The following is a 13,322-nucleotide window of genomic DNA, read 5'->3' as shown; positions in this document are numbered from 1 at the left end:
CGATGGCTGATAAAATCAGATTTATTTTGCTGATCTTTATGATAAATTGAACGAAGTCGCTATTTCCAACAAAGAAGAAATAGTTACCACATTTGTTACAAGAGACAAAAAAAAAAAAAAAAAAAGAAAGAAAGAAAGAAAAAAAAGTGTTGAACAGAAAGCTGATTTTTTTTTTTTTTTTTTAATTGCTTAAATCAGCGTTTCTTAATTTCTTTCGTTAGTGAAAACCTTTTAAATGCACACTTTTTTCGCGAAAGCCTTAGTTTTCCGTTAATAATTTGTAGTGGCGTAGCCGGGATTCTGTTTGAGAGAAAGCCCAGGTTCTTACCTCAAGGAAACTATCGCATTAACTATTTGTCATTAAATATCTAATTAAATAGAATGTTGAAATATTACGAGCACAACTTCAAGCTATTTTATAACCTGAAAGTATGTGCATTATTTTAGGCGACAAGTAAAATTATTCCTATAGTAGCTTACCCTGATGGGTCATTAATGCTCAGATTAGTATACGAAAGTAAAATAAATTTATTTTTAATTTTGAAATAACGTTGTTTTTATCCTTTTTTAAGTGACAAATTTGAAAAATGTGAAAAAAAAAAAAAAAACATGCACGTCTTATGGAACCCCTCAAAGGGCTTCACGGAACCCTGTAATTCCGCGGAACACAATTTAAGAAACGCTTACCTAAAAGAAAGCAGCGTAGAATATTGTCCTCTATTAAAGAAAATTTCTGCAAGAAAACCATCTCGATGAAGAAAAGGTAGAACAAATATTGCGTGTTATTTAAAAAAACATTGCTAGTCATTTGAAAACCCTCCTCAGGAAGATTTCTCACTCACTCATTACGACTTTGAATCGAAGATACAAAATAAATTTAGCGAGAGAGAGAGATCACATTGTCCATGTCGGAGTTTGAACCATTTATTGAACTTCAGAGTTCATATGCTTTGAAGCGCATGTTTGATTCTGTTTCACTCGTTGAATTTTGAGTTAGTGTTGAAAAGTACCCGGTTTTGCTTCTGAAACTTATTTCTTAATGCTGCTTCCGCTTGTAACATACTATCGACGCAGGAAACTTTTCTGCCTAAGTTTACACGAAACACAAATTGTCTTCTTAATTGGATGCTGCTCCGGTTTTATAAGTACTCAACTTTCCGACAAAAAGCCAGAGTTTACGGCCATTAATCAGGAAACAACGAATTTATTTCGTTAGTAATGTGAATGTGCAAAAAGTTTTACTTGTAAACTGTTTTAACTTTTTCATGTCATAAGTTTTATCTTTATAAATAATTCTCAATTCAAATTAAAGATACAGTCGAACCCCGATTTAACGAATTCATCGGAACCGAAACTTTTATACGTTAAATCGGGATTATTAGTAATATCGGGGTGTGAAAAAAAAAATTAAAAAATTGCACTTAGCTTATCTAAAAGCCCTAATAAGCAACTGCGCAAAAATATCCATAATTAGAAAAAAAGACTTTTTACTCAGCATTCCGTGACTTATTACATTAATTAACTTGAAATTTCAAAGTACTGTGTGTAATACACTATGTTTGATAATTTCCTTGATATTTTACTCGAAGTGATTCTCTTTTGACTTTATGAAGAAAAGAAAGCACTGTGTCATTTACATCCTGCTGCATGAGATATATTCTTAGTTTCTAGGCCATGTAAAGCATTTGAAAAAGTAAGTTTTAATGGGAGTTTCACTAAATCGCTTTCTGTATCAGAATCGCTATTCATTGGTTTCCCTCTCGCCCGTCAAAAATTGCTCAAGAAAAGTCTTTTTCTGCTTCGAGCAATACGGGTTAAGTCATTTGGAAAACAATCCAACATTTCCTAACTCAAATTAACAAAAAAAAAAAAAAATCATAAATTTCGGCTGGTAAAACGATTTGTTAATTCGGGGATTAATATTCGATAAATAGGGGTTTTTACCTTCCTTTTGGTTGGGGGAAAAAAATTCGATAAATCCCGAAGTTCATTAAATAGAGGTTTGTTAAATCGGGGTCCGACTGTAGTAGTTTTTATTCACAAGTCTCATATTTTTTACAAGGTTTTACATGTACACAGTTAAACTAATATGCTGTAGATACGGGTGAGATAACAATAAACGGTGAGACGCTGGGCTCTTAGGGTCAATACCGGTTGGTTGAAGATCTACTGTGTGTGCAAGTTTGGCTGCTGCACGTTAAATCTGCCGTGATGATCAAGTCTTCCATGTTTCCACTCTAGACCAATGCCCCTGAGGATGCTGGATCAGGAGTTGCACGGCTACTAATCTTAATTTTTAAAAAAGAGCTCTTTTTACGACCCCATCAAATTGGTATAACCACCTCTGTGTTTGATACATGGGGTTCTGGAGGGAGAATGGAAGTATATTGTAGACATCACAAGACGTTTTTTATGTAGAGCATTCAATACTTGCAATCAATACTTATGTCTTATCGCATTTACCGAAATGTAATGCTATGGCAACAGTTCAACTATAGTATTATAACAACCTGAGTGGAATTTCAAATTTACATTATCTACTTTACGTGTCACACCTAAAAAATGTGTTAATCTGTCAAAATAAGTAAGTTTTCACGAAACAAGTCGTTTTTTCGAAATAGAAGAAAGTAGTCATTTTTTATCTTTATCCTTGAGTCGAGGACAGTTCGTATATTGTGTTCTAGTCATAAGCAATAATGGGAATAATTGAAGTAAAAGTGATGTATGAAGGGTTCCATGACTTAAAACGTTACAGAACCGTTGTCTACGCTTCTTATAGTTATGTAAAACTCGCAAAACGTGCTCCCATGTTTACGAATGGTAAAAGAAATAATATATATATAAATGGAAATACGAATGGTAAAGACAACAACAATTAATGGTTTTTAGTTTTCCTTCCTTTTTAATATTTCCCCATATTATTTAGAAATATTGTAATTTTATGTGCTCTGGCCCGCGAGAATTCCTTCAGGACAAAAAATGGTCAAATTTCATTTTTTAAAAATGCAAATACTTAAATTTTTTTAATACTATTAAAATGCTTCTTTTTAGCACTTTTTTCATTATCTTTAAAATTGTTTAACATTCACTTTCTTCAACGACAGAGTAACATTTTGTTCTACTGTAAATGCATATTTTAATAAAATACTTTTTTCATTGGACTTGGGGCGGCGCGGCGGGTTTTTTGTTCGAAAATTGAAATGCGTTGTGTATGTAAATATTTTTTTCCCCTTCGGGGTGGGGAGTTATTATTTTATTCTTATTGCTATGCGCATTTCAAATTTAGTTTTTATATCTTGTGGAGAAGAGGTGGGGGATTAAATTTTGTTCAAATAAAAGTCCTATCCCCTCTTCTAATAAGAGGTTTGAGAATAAATTTACCTTATAAGGAATGTTTATTTCTACACGGAATACACTTGGAGCTAATAGGTTGTCCATGAATGATGCTAATCTTTTTTCTAAAAAAATTGACACCCTCCTTCCTCTGTTACAAAAGCGTCACACTTCACTTCACCAATTGCCTTCCCCAATTCACAGGTTACTCTGTGTTTTGTAAGTATATTATTATAAAATGAGTCACACACATAATTCTTAGGCGCGGAGGGGGGGGGGGGGGTCTGGATTAACAATATGTATTTTAATTTTAGAAATTGACCCTCTTTTTTCTTCGATGCTGGTAAAAAGGGTGGTATTAAATTTTCAATTGAAAATTTTTCACCCCGAATAAAAAGTGATCCAATTAAAAAAAACCCTATTTCACAGAAGGAGGAGTTTAATAAAATATGTACTATAATTCAAACAAAGAAAAATGTTTAATAAAAAATATATGAGGATTAATTCAAATAAAATAAAAAAATCCCTCCTCTCGTGTACAAATAAGCTCTGAAAACCGTTTTGAGCAGCCAGAATTTATTTTCTGGGAAGGATTTTGATAATGACAGTCTAAAATGAAGTTGATGTATGTATAAAATACTAGACTAGGATTGGCAATGTTGGTTGAATTCAAGGGTTCTGGGCAGGATTCGATAGTGTGCCCTAGGCCAAATATTTTTTTGGAGCCTCCTGAACTCAAACTTTACAATTTTAGTTATTGGATAAAACAATTTTAGCTATTGGATAAAAAAATTTTAGCCATTGACCAAAACATTTTTTGCCATTTAGGAGCCCCTTAATAGTGGGGGCCCTAGGTCATGGTCTAGTCGGTCTCAGAAATTAGGTCCTGGTTTTGTGCACTGGCTCAAAGTCAGGGGTTCTGCACAGAACCGCCGAATGCCACGACGCTGACGGGCCATTTGTCAATTCAGTCGATGGCTAAACTGCCTCCTCCGTCCGTAAAAAAAATTATTCTTCGACGATTCCGAACAGGTCCCCTCAAGGGCCGGACCCTTAGTTTCCGACTAGGCTGACATGCCCTCTCGGCGGCCCCGGTTCCGCCCTCCCCAAACTCTCTTATGGAGTCAAAAGGACTCAGTGGCGGACCATGTTAAAGTAGCGAAGAGTCCCTACTAACGAATGGGATCCCGAAGGGAATTTTAAAATGTTAATGATATATGCTTACGATAGACAAAAGGCGTCCCTTAAAATGCATTACGACAGGCGCCCAAACCTTAAATTCCACCACTGATAGGACTTATGCATTTATTCTATTACAAACTAAGCCGCAAGCCATGTTCATAAGTTTTACTGTTGAATTCCATGTTCATAATGCGCGGAAAACGAATGAAATCATAATGCAAGTAATTATTTTTTTCCCCCATAAAAAAGCTGCAAAAAAAATGTATTTCAGCCCCAAGTCATGTGTGCAAACATAAGAGCTCATTCTCTTTTCCAGTTTGGCAACAGATTTGGTGACAGATGTGTCTTCATTGAGGAGCGAACAAAAAAGCATCTTTCGCATCAAAACATTGAGATTTAACAATCGTATGCAAGATCTGGTGAAAAGAAATGGCAGATGTGGACAGGAGTAAGTCATATTTCTTTTTAAAAACAATACATCTCTGCAGATTCCAGAGGATATGTTTCTTTTGATGTGTTGCAAGTAATCGTTACAAGGTGAATGATCTGGTAGCATATCAAATGAGTTACGATGACACTCAATTCTATTATTAACTAATGTCTGTCATATTTACCTGATTATTTGTATTATTTTCACGTCACGCTTTACTTATGCTTAGTGACATTTTGTCTATGTTTGGTTCTTTCAATGTAAGTATCACTGACTTGCTAACGAATCTTGATTACAGGTTGATGCCCTTTGTACAGGTAAGCTGAGATAATGTATGGCTTTTCATACGCGAGCGTTTTCGAACTTATCAAGAGTGATTCTTTGAAAAAAGTATACAAATATGATTTTCATTGAAACTATAAATCAAAAAATTTATTTATTTTCTTTATATTGTTAGATTTTTTTTGTCTTTTTTGGATAATGGCCAACGAAGCTATGTACATTGACTAATTTTGAGTCAGTTTCACCGAATGAATTTTATTATAAAAGTATCAGTAAATTGATAAATATCTCAAAAAATGGTATGAAATAATGGTCTTGTTTTTATTTAAGTTTATTATTATTTAAAAATCATTTATTTAATTATTTTTTTTTTTTGAAGGAAAAAAAGGATTAAAAATTAGTAGCAGTGTTTTTTAATCACCAGATAGATTGTAGTTTGCTATTTTTGTAAAACTGCCGGATATGTGTGCTTCTGTTGACCAGTCAAAAAACATTCTCAAATACCTCAATCAGTCTGTTTGTTGGCAAAAATTACATGTTCGCCAAGCCTATGGTAAAAAAAAATTTGAATTTTGACCTCTTGAATTCAAATTATGTTTTTCGCAATCACGAGTGTGTGGGTGTGTATGTAGGCATGTGTGTTTATGTGTTTGTGGGGTATGTGTGTTTGTGTGTAGGGGGGGAGGGTATGTGTGTGTAGGCATGTGTGTTTGTGTCTGTGTGCAGGTATGAGTGTGGGTAGATGTGTTTATGAGTGTTTGTGTGTGGTGGGGAATGTGCATGTGTGTAGGCATATATGTTTGTGTCTGTGTGCAGGCATGAGTGTGATGAGTGTGTGGGTAGTTGTGTGTGCATGTGTAGGTGTCTGTATGTATGCATGTGTGTATGTGTATATTTTTGTATGCGCGTGTGTGTGTTGTTGTGTATGTATGCATGCACGTGTGTGTAGCATATGGATGCAACTTAGAGACGGTTTTCCCTATAGGAGCAGCATTGTTAGGAGCCGGTTGATGGTGATGCTGCAGAGGGTGCTGGCGGGAAAATAAAATGATAGCACATCAAAACAGTCAAATGAAAGCAATAAGCAATCGTGATTGCTCAAAAAAAAAAAAAAAAAAGGAAATACTGCTTTAAAAAAAGAAGCAATTCCGTCCTTAATAATATTTATAACATTTTTGACCTATTTGGTTTTATTGATTTTGGTCTAATTTTCAGTACCTTGAAGAAAAGCTATCTTGTAAACATATTTAGAAAGAAAATTGTACATACTTAAGGGCAGGGCCTTACTGGATCTTGTACTTGTACGCAACAAAGCATAAGCATTGTCTAGTGTGGCATGTCCAGAATCAGTGAAAAGCATCTTTTTTTCTTCAGTGTATACAAAAGTTTTTCAGTGTGCAAGTAGCAAAAGGTACAATTTGGTCACAAAAATGTGTGTGTGGCAATGTAGCAAAAGGTACAATCTTGTCACGAGAATGTGTATGACTATATCCAGAGTCAACAAAAGTTTTTTTTTTTTTTTCCATTGCATACAAAAGTGCGTTTTTCAGTGTGCAATGTAGCAAAAGATACACTTTTGTCACAAAACACCATTTCTATGTACATTGAAGAGCCAGTAACTCTGAAACATGTGTTATATTTTCCTTACAAACTTGTGCATTACCATGTCTGTTTTCTTTGTTATTTCGACAAAACTTATAATTTACAAATTTTTGATCAGTATAGAATAGCTGTAATCAGAAAATGCTTAAAATATACAGTCGAGACAGGGCAAAAACTTGAAACTGCCACTTTTACCCATTTTCCTTCAAACTTAATAATAAAATGCTGCAAAAAAATAAAATAAAAATAAATAAAAATGCTGAATTTAAAAACATAAAAAAATATTTATAGTGAAAATTTTTTTTGTCCTAAAAGCTCAATTTTATCCTGCCTTTGGAGATGTCAGAGGAAGGAAAAAGTGTCAGAGGATTTTTCGAAACTGAAGTTATTAAATTTGCAATTTTAAACAATTCTTAGTGGCGTTAGAAGAAGATAGATTCAGGGTCTTCCCCGAAGAAACTTTTCAAAATTTAAGTCAAAAATCTCAACAGAAAATCTACGTTGAGGTTCTGTCCCAATTTTTTTTCAAAGGGTTTAATTTTAATTTAAGGTTATCTTAAGTATAGTTAGGGGTTCAGAGTTCTTTCTGGAATTTGGTTTGTTTCCTTCTGGTTTGGGGGTGAAAACACCCCTCAAAGCCATTGGTTTTAACAAATGCAAATTCTAATACAGTAGTGTATGATACGGAAGGGCTGTTTTGATTTTTATAAAAAAAAAACCTTCAAAAGTTATTTTTTATCAAAAAAACCCTTTAGAAGTTATTTTTATTAAAAAAACCCCTTCAGAAGGTATTTTTGATCAAAAACCATCCTCCAGAAGGTATTTCTGTCTGCACCTATTTCTACCCCTATTTCTCCACTTGTTCCAAACAGTCTTTACATGTATATTTTAGACACATATTAAAGTACTAGGATTGGCAATACAGTAGAAGACCGTTATAACGCACACTTTGGGACCAGAGCTTTTGCGTTATACAAGTTTTGGCATTATATAGGTCATTTCACAAATTTTGAAACTAATATTAAGAACATATCTATATATTAAAATATCTACAATGAGCATTAAAGCACCAACTATACAATTAATCATTTCCAAATAAATATGTTTCACAATCAAAAGAAAGTGAATTATCCTGCACTTCTGCTAGCTTCATGGTTTGCATAACAGCTGCATTTTAAAGAACCATCTGGTATTTTCTTTCACTGTGAATACTAATTTTCATTTAAAAGTTTTGAATTAAAATGGAAAAATGAGAAACAGTTTCAAAATTTAATTTGTATAACAATTTGTTTGCAAGGCCAAACAGAGGGATTTTTTAAACTTCAAAACCTATTGTTTACTTTTGAAAAGTTGTGCAGTTTATAGAGAATTGCATTATATAGGTCGGCGTTATAAAGGTATTCTACTGTATAGCTTAAAATCAATCTTGGGAAAGGGGTCTATCTGTTCAAATACGAGGCAAATTATTAGTACAGTGGAGTCTCAAAAATCCGAGTTAATTGGGGCTCACGTCTTTTCGGGTAACTGAAAACTCAGATTAGCTGGAAAATTCTTCCAGATTAAAAAGTGACACTATTTAGCAACACTTACTTCCTCGTGCAAAGAAAATAAAGTATTGTCTTCACTGAAAATTTATCACCTAAGTTTCAACACAAATTTTCCTTTCAATTATGTCTTAAAGAATTTTGACTTTACTTTTTCACAATGTCTATACATATTTATGTGTGCACATTTGTACGAAACCAAAACATGTATTTTGACTGCCTCCGAATCCATTTCAATGAATTTAGTCATGAGGTTTGTGTATTCAGGTATGTGACAGGGTTCGTACGCTCCTTCAAAACTCCTCCAATACTCCTTCATTTAGAAAATTTTTTTGAAGGGCCCTTCAGACTCCTTCATTTTGGTTTTAACACCTTCAAAACTCCTTCTTTTTTAGTTCAAGACTACATAATCTTCCTCTATGACAGTAACGTAAAATACTTTGATCGACAACTAACTTCATCACAAGGGCGATTTTAATGTGTAATTCCGTGTATTAATTTTTTTCATAAAGATGTGATTTACAAATTGATCATAGTTGAGTCATAAAAGTTGAAGGTGAAAATATTATTAGATGACTAAGACATTTTGTAAGTGAAGTAAAACATACTCAAATTATGCTTGGCTATTTTTTAAAGTTTTATGATGATTGTTTTTCCTCCACCACAGCTGCAAACGTCAGGTTGCCTAATTATTATTTAAATGTTTAAAAATACATAAGCAGATGTACTATATTAAGTAATTGTGTTGTATCAAATCGCAGTTATGATGTAGTAAAAAGGGTCATCCACAAGTGATGTCATGTTTTGAGGGGGAGACGGGTTCATGAAATTGTGACAAGGGGAAGAGAGAGGGTTGCAAAAAGTCACATCACACAGTTATTGTAACAATATATTTATAAAAAAATATGACATGTGACAAGAAGAAGAGTTAGGTGAAGTGTGACATTTTGTGATGAAGGGGGAAAGGGGTCAAATGTGTTGAAAAAAAGTGCGACATCATTTAATGACAGTCCATTAGTACTCCTTCAAAACCTCATTTTACTCCTTCAAAACTCCTCCAAAACTCCTTCATTTTATTTCTGAAATTGAGTATGAACCCTGTGTGAGTGCATGCATATGTATATCTTGCATAACTAACACGAAACTGCTTATTTGTAGAAGGTTTAAATTTCGTATTATTGAACTTGCCATTGCTTCAAGTTGAGCACCTCCTTTTTTGCTTGCAATTGGATATTCCAAAAGGGATGTCAACACATTTGTTGTGGCAAATAAATGTGAATCATCAAGTATCAAGTTATTATCTCCAAGGCATCTCTTAATCTATACCTTATAGTCGAGGAATATTTCATGCCACTTAGGTAGTTGTTGAGACCAATCTCTCCATGTTTTTTCAATATTTACTGTATTTAGTTGATTAGTTTCTAAGTTGCATGAGATTTTGTTTTCAGATGTCAATTAAGTTCTTTTTTAGCTACTAAAAAATTTATTTTAAAGTATCAATGAAGCACTTTGAATTAAGTGGAACTTTGAACTTTTAAGACCAGGATTTTTGAGACTACTATATAAAATGCTTCTGAGTTCTGTTTTGAAGAATGTATCTTATCAATATGTTTTTTCCTGAAATTTATTTGTTAGCATTTTGGGTCTATGTAGCTAGAAGCTGTAGCTTCCTTTGATGTCCCTTCTCTTTGACCCTTCCTGTTGCTCTCGTTGTGCCTGCCCTGTATCCAGGCCTCTGTACACCGTGTATTCCCTCAAAACTCTTTTAGTTACCCTTTGTAGGTACACGTAACATCCTTGGAAAAGTACCTGTATTACATTGAATAAAATTATTCATCTGGACCGTAAATATTAGGCCTTTTTTAAAATATATATATATTTTAAAGCTATACTAATTAACTTACAGCTTATACTGACACGCATCCAGATAAATTTAAAACTATAGTTTTAAAAACTTTCACTTATGTTGGGATGCAAATTTATATTTACCTTTATCTTTTTTAGTGGCTGATTTTTCAGATGATGACTCTTCCGAATTTTTCCCTGGTAAGAAAAAATTCATTTTACTTATTCTTGTGATTTTTCGTCTTCTAGGGTCAGGTGGGGTAAAATGGGTCAATTTTTAGCTTTTTTCACGTTCAAAGTTATATAGCAAAAAAACGACTCATTTTTTCTGATTTTTTAAAATTGAAATATGACATTACATTTTTGTAGAGGAGTTCTAAGTAACTTTAATAAAAAAATTTTAAACATCAACTGGTGAAACTTACCTTTTAAAGCGTTGACCCATTTTACCCCATCCTAAGGTAAAAATGGGTCATTATGCAAAATGATGTCAAAAGACTATTCCATGACTATATTTATTATTCTATTCATTACAATAAAAAAAAGTGATATTTTACATTTTCTGTTACACAACTAAATATTTAAATCTTGAAGTAATATTGTTCACGGTTGTTGTAAAATGGCTCTTCTAATACTTTTACAACATCAGTCTTTTCAACAATATCAATGTCCTCTCTTTCAGGGAAAACATAAAAATTTCCAATTCGTGATTTTGTTACATATTTGATGTGTATTTCTTCGCTTTCAATTTGTGTAATTTGACCAATAAATCTTTTCACACTCTTTTTTCCTTTATACTCTATCATTACCCATTTCCCAGGTAAAAGTTCATTTGCATTCTTAACTGGACCCGATTGACCTGCTGCAGATTGACATTTTTTCTGTTTACATTCTAACTGTGGCAGTTTCAAGTTTTCTTTTTTCTCTTTTTTATTCGAGCTTGTTCTTCATCATGAAGATGTTCAATCACAACAGGTTCAGTCAATACTTCTCCAGCTTTGTGTTGGACTCGTTTCCTTTTCTTCTTGGAATTAATAATAGCTGCTTTAGTGGAGCTTGATTGCATAGGTGACAGAGCTGTGAGGAATAGCACACTTTAAATCTTTGAATGGTGACATCACTAGATTAATTGGTGCTTGGTCCTGCTTGTTTGAACTGGAAGCTCTGTATCAGCATGTAATGTAGCTGGTGTCACTGCTCGCAATGCTGTTGTATTCAAAAAAGTAGATGATACATCCAGTTCATCAGTAACTCTTTGGCTCAACATAATCCTGTGTTCTACTTCTTTCATGTTAGGAGGAAACAATCCTGCACCTTTGAACCCTTTCACAGCATAACTTTCATGCAATCTTTCAAACAGCTGTTTCAGAAGATGAGGGAAAACAGCTTTTGAAATCTTTTGCAACCTTGCTTCCCGATACCACTGTTTTAAAATCAGTCTCCAAGATTTTATTGCTGGAGCAAAAACTCCCACATCCAAGGGTTGTAAGGCATGAGAAGTATTTGGCGGTAGGCATAAAATGATGATTTGATTGTCTAGCACTGTTTTGTACGTCAGGTGACTGCCATGGCCATCAAAAAGTAGAAGAACGGGTTTATCCGTATTTCGTGTATGTAACACAAAATGCTCCATCCATGCTTCAAAAACTTTCTTCCATCCACCCTGATGCAGAACAGCCATAAAGAGCACCAGGCAGGCCACCTTTTGTCCATGAATCATATAAGTGTGCGCTTTTGTACACTGTAAAAGGTGGCATATAGCTTCCACTTGCAGAAATGCAAAATAATACAGTGTGCATCGCTTTCCCTGCATCGGGAGAAGTTAAATAGGCATTTCTACTCTCTTTTGAGATGAACACTTTGTTTGCTCTTGAATCTGTCGAAAGACCAACTTCATATAGGTTAAAAATCCTGTGTGGATAATTAACTAAGTCATTGTCTTCTAGCACTTTGGTGTAAGTTTGGAAAAAACTATTCACAACATCTGCAGACAAAGCTGCTGCTCTTGATTGCGTCAAGAGCTCTGGTTTTCGTTTTGTCAGCTGATTGCTCCATCTCTTTTCAAAACCTCTTAGCCATTCAATTCCTCTCATAAGATGACTTAGTTTGCTATTTAATAATGTATATTCTTAAGCAATATTTATAACATCTTGGCAATCAAATGGAAAGCCACAATCAGCAAGGAATTTTAAAGCAACTACAATGCAGTGTTCTTCATCTTGAGTCAAGACTGTACTACGTCTCAAGCCCTTACGAGTAGGACGCTTGCAAACCCATCTTCTCAGAGTTTCAAATGGTATGCTGTATTGTCTTGCAGCTACACGAATTGCTTTTCCCTTCTCTATGTCTTTCAATGCTATTTCTAAGCATGCTTTGTCATATACCACAGTTCTTTTCTTAACATAATTCCTGGACATGTTTTCTAAAAAAGCAAACAAAAAATACCTAAATTATAAAGAATCTTATAATTTATAAACTAATATTGTTAAAATATTTTTTTAAGCTGTATGATATTAATTTTAATAAGCATTGTTAGAATGAAACAAACATTTGAGGGGAAAAAACAGTGATTAAATATAATGTTGTTCATGTAGAACAATTTTAAATTAATTTTGAAGAAAATAAATAGCAAGTATTGTTTAAATTTAATGTTATATAACAATTTAAAATTAAGAAAGTTAATTACAAATATTGTTTACATTAAATAAAACTTAATACTAGGTTTTTCCAAAAAAAAGTCAGCTAAGCCTAACTGACCCATTTTGCCCCATCTAAAAGAATTTGATATAAAAAGGAAAATATGTAATATTTTTCTTACTTGATTGGCCAGAGATGTTCTGCAGAGCTTCTTTTATCATAATATAATCCAATTTTTCTCTGTTTCCTTTTTGAATATAGAAATTTTCTGAAGTTAGTTCTTCACATCACCATCCACAGCTTCTAAATAATTTTTCTTGTGTTGCCATATTCATGAACTTAATTATTTTTTAAACAAAAATGTTGCCAACAGTTCAAAAAATAATACTGAAAAAAATTGGTTAAAAAAAAAATTATTTTAATTTAATTACAGTGAGTTATTTATAAACTGACCCATTTTACCCCAA

The 13,322-nt window shown here is 33.3% G+C and overlaps 1 protein-coding gene across 1 annotated transcript in view; it reads left to right on the top strand.

Moving 5' to 3' along the window:
- The first annotated feature begins 4,898 nt into the window (after positions 1-4,898).
- The window catches only part of LOC129229868 (retinoic acid receptor RXR-alpha-B-like), a 33,732-nt gene continuing 25,308 nt past the window's right edge, over positions 4,899-13,322 (top strand). The window contains exons 1-2 of the mRNA XM_054864247.1: positions 4,899-4,963; positions 10,378-10,419. Coding sequence (XP_054720222.1) covers positions 4,945-4,963; positions 10,378-10,419 — 61 coding nt within the window. The 5' untranslated portion in view covers positions 4,899-4,944. The remainder of the gene's footprint in view (positions 4,964-10,377; positions 10,420-13,322) is intronic.

This window comes from Uloborus diversus, chromosome 9 (assembly GCF_026930045.1).
Source record: "Uloborus diversus isolate 005 chromosome 9, Udiv.v.3.1, whole genome shotgun sequence".
Classification (NCBI taxonomy): domain Eukaryota; kingdom Metazoa; phylum Arthropoda; class Arachnida; order Araneae; family Uloboridae; genus Uloborus; species Uloborus diversus.
This window is presented reverse-complemented; position numbering and strand designations above follow the sequence as displayed.